Below are 2,409 nucleotides of genomic sequence, written 5' to 3'. Positions count from 1 at the left end.
CATTTTTACAAGTAGAAATCATTTTAGAGAGCAAATATAAAAGTAGACAGCTTTTAGAGACTAATTGGGTTAAATAGTCTACCTCATAAGCATCTTATAACTAATCATACTTTTTTTATAAATAACTTTCTATCATTATTTTGAACGAATGTCCTAGTAATTAATATTATTTATTATTAAATTTAATTAAAAAGTAAATTAAATACTGTTACACGTCCTTCATCCTAGTAGAGAAGGAAGAAGAGGATGGTTTGAATGCAGTTAAGAATGGTTGATGCAACATAAATATAGTTTCATTGAATAAAAATAAAAGATTCCATAGTGTTGGAGCATAAGAAGAAGAAGAGAAGAGAAAGAACTACGGGATGGGGTGGGTGTCGTTGAATCTAGTGAGTGCCTTTTCCATCTGAGTCCATTTCTGCTCCAAAGTGCCAATGTATCCAATAGACATCCTGATGAGACCTGGGGAGATGCCGGCAGTCCTCTGCTCCTCCGCAGTCATCTCACTGCTGGTGCTGCTTCCAGAGCAGGACATGAGAGTCTCGTAATACCCCAAGCTCACCGCCATGAACCCAAACTGAACATCGTTTTGCAACTGACTCATCAACTTGTTAGCCCTATCCACCGTTTCCATGTCGATGCAAAGAAGCCCCCCGTACCCGTACTCCATGTTCGCCATTGATTTCAGGAGCTGATGCTGTGGGTGCTCTTCCAGCCCTGGGTAGATCACCTTCACTCCCAGTTTCTTCAGCCTCGTCGCGAACACTAACGCTCGGTGGCTGTGTTCCTTCATCCGAAGGCCCAGGTGAGGAATTCTCTCTGACAGCTCGAACGCCACCTTCGCATTCATCGTCGGACCCAGCAGCATCAGAGCCCCTTGGTGAAGGTCCATCATCGAATTCACCAGACTCGCTGGCCCGCACACAGCCCCTGCCAATCCAAACATTTCATTATCAGCATACCAAACCCTGCATGCACGCTTGCATGCATGCATATATATTTATATATTTATATATTTATATTTCAAATCACGGCAACAAATATGCTTAAGAGGAAAGGGACCTGCAATAATGTCAGCACCGCCGCTGATGAACTTCGAGATGCTGTGAACCACCACGTCAGCACCGAGACGGGCGGGAGAGATGACCATGGGAGCGAAGGTGTTGTCCACCACCACGGTCAGGCCTTTCGCGTGTCCCACGCGGCACAGTTCCGGAATGTTGGCCACCTTCAGGCTGGGATTGGCCACGGACTCGAAGTACAGTACCTTCGTCTTCCCTTCCACGATGGCGCTCTCCACGCTCTCCAAATCGTCTATGTCCACGAAGGTCGTGTTGATGTTGGATGTCCTGGGAAAGAAATGCGAGAGCAGGGCGTGGGTCCCGCCGTAGAGCGTGTTGGACGCCACCACGTGTCCGCCGGAGCTGCACAACTGTAAGAGCACCGAAGAGATAGCGGACATGCCGCTGGCGGTGCAATAGGCGGCCTCGGTGCCTTCCATGGCCGCCATCTGGCGGCCCAGGTTCAGCACCGTCGGGTTGAAATGGCGGCTGTAGATGAAGAAGTCGCGGTCGGGGCCCAGCTCACCGGCGAACATTCGGCGGAGGGTCTCCGGCTCCATGACCGTGAACGTGGCGGAGGCCTCGATGGACATGTTGACGCCGCCGTGCTCCCCGAACTCGTGACGCGTGAGGGCCAATGCGGCGGCGGGGTCCATGTCGCGTGCCGCGTTCTTCCTCTTGGCATCGCCGTCCGAAACTACATCGTTGGTGCCGCAACGCTTCCTGTTGGCCACCGCGTTTTCAGCCATGATAATCGGAAACCAAAGGGGAGAGAGATAGAGAGATTGGATTGGGGAAAAGATAGATCGTAAAGAGGACAGGACTCCCCTCTCTATTTATTTCTTCCCTGATATCCCTCCTTCACTTTCCATCGCATTTGCTGAACCTGGACCTGATATTTGCGCATGTGCTGAATCTCCTAATATTAGTCTTGTTATTATCAACAATTACGACACCATTTAATTCCCTATTTAATGCTTCACGAAACCCTAACATACACATCAAAAACTCATAACAAATAAAGTTTTAGAAAAAATAAAAATGGATGACAACGAATTACGATGTGAGAAAATAAACAGTAATTATGAATGAAGATAAAAATTCGTTTTATTTATGATTATGAAAAAAATAGTGTCGAAGATGGTAATTTGATTAAGAAAAAGAAAGCTTGACACAGTTTGATTTGAGTACGCGTTTGAAATTTAGTGGACAGGAGGGTTGTTGAGTAATGACCACCACACACTAAAGCTTATCATCATCCTCAAACAGTTCAACACTTTGACCATTCAATTCAACCAGTATTGTACGCATTAGTTTCACGGTCTCAAAATTAAAACTAATTATTTTT

At 46.4% G+C, this 2,409-nt stretch overlaps 1 protein-coding gene across 1 annotated transcript; it reads right to left on the bottom strand.

Moving 5' to 3' along the window:
• Positions 1 to 275: 275 nt before the first annotated feature.
• On the bottom strand, positions 276 to 1,993 carry MGL (methionine gamma-lyase). The gene is made up of 2 exons (XM_047319211.2): positions 1,063 to 1,993; positions 276 to 930 (listed from the first exon to the last, which is right to left on the bottom strand). Exons 1-2 carry the CDS (start codon positions 1,808 to 1,810, stop codon positions 359 to 361), a joined length of 1,320 nt encoding a protein of 439 aa, XP_047175167.1. The 5' UTR covers positions 1,811 to 1,993; the 3' UTR covers positions 276 to 358.
• Between the last annotated feature and the right edge of the window lie 416 nt (positions 1,994 to 2,409).

The sequence above is a fragment of the Vigna umbellata genome, chromosome 7 (assembly GCF_029865625.1).
Source record: "Vigna umbellata cultivar VRB3 chromosome 7, Vumbellata_1.0, whole genome shotgun sequence".
NCBI classification, from domain to species: domain Eukaryota; kingdom Viridiplantae; phylum Streptophyta; class Magnoliopsida; order Fabales; family Fabaceae; genus Vigna; species Vigna umbellata.
The sequence above is the reverse complement of the archived record's forward strand: the minus strand, read 5'-3'. Positions and strand labels throughout refer to the sequence as shown.

Excerpts from the sequence above, each read along its gene's own strand:
- MGL (XM_047319211.2), bottom strand. The coding sequence starts at position 1,810 with ATGGCTGAAAACGCGGTGGCCAACAGGAAGCGTTGCGGCACCAACGAT. Across the intron at positions 931-1,062 it reads CGGTGCTGACATTATTGCAG|GGGCTGTGTGCGGGCCAGCG; the intron begins GTCCCTTTCCTC and ends TTGGATTGGCAG.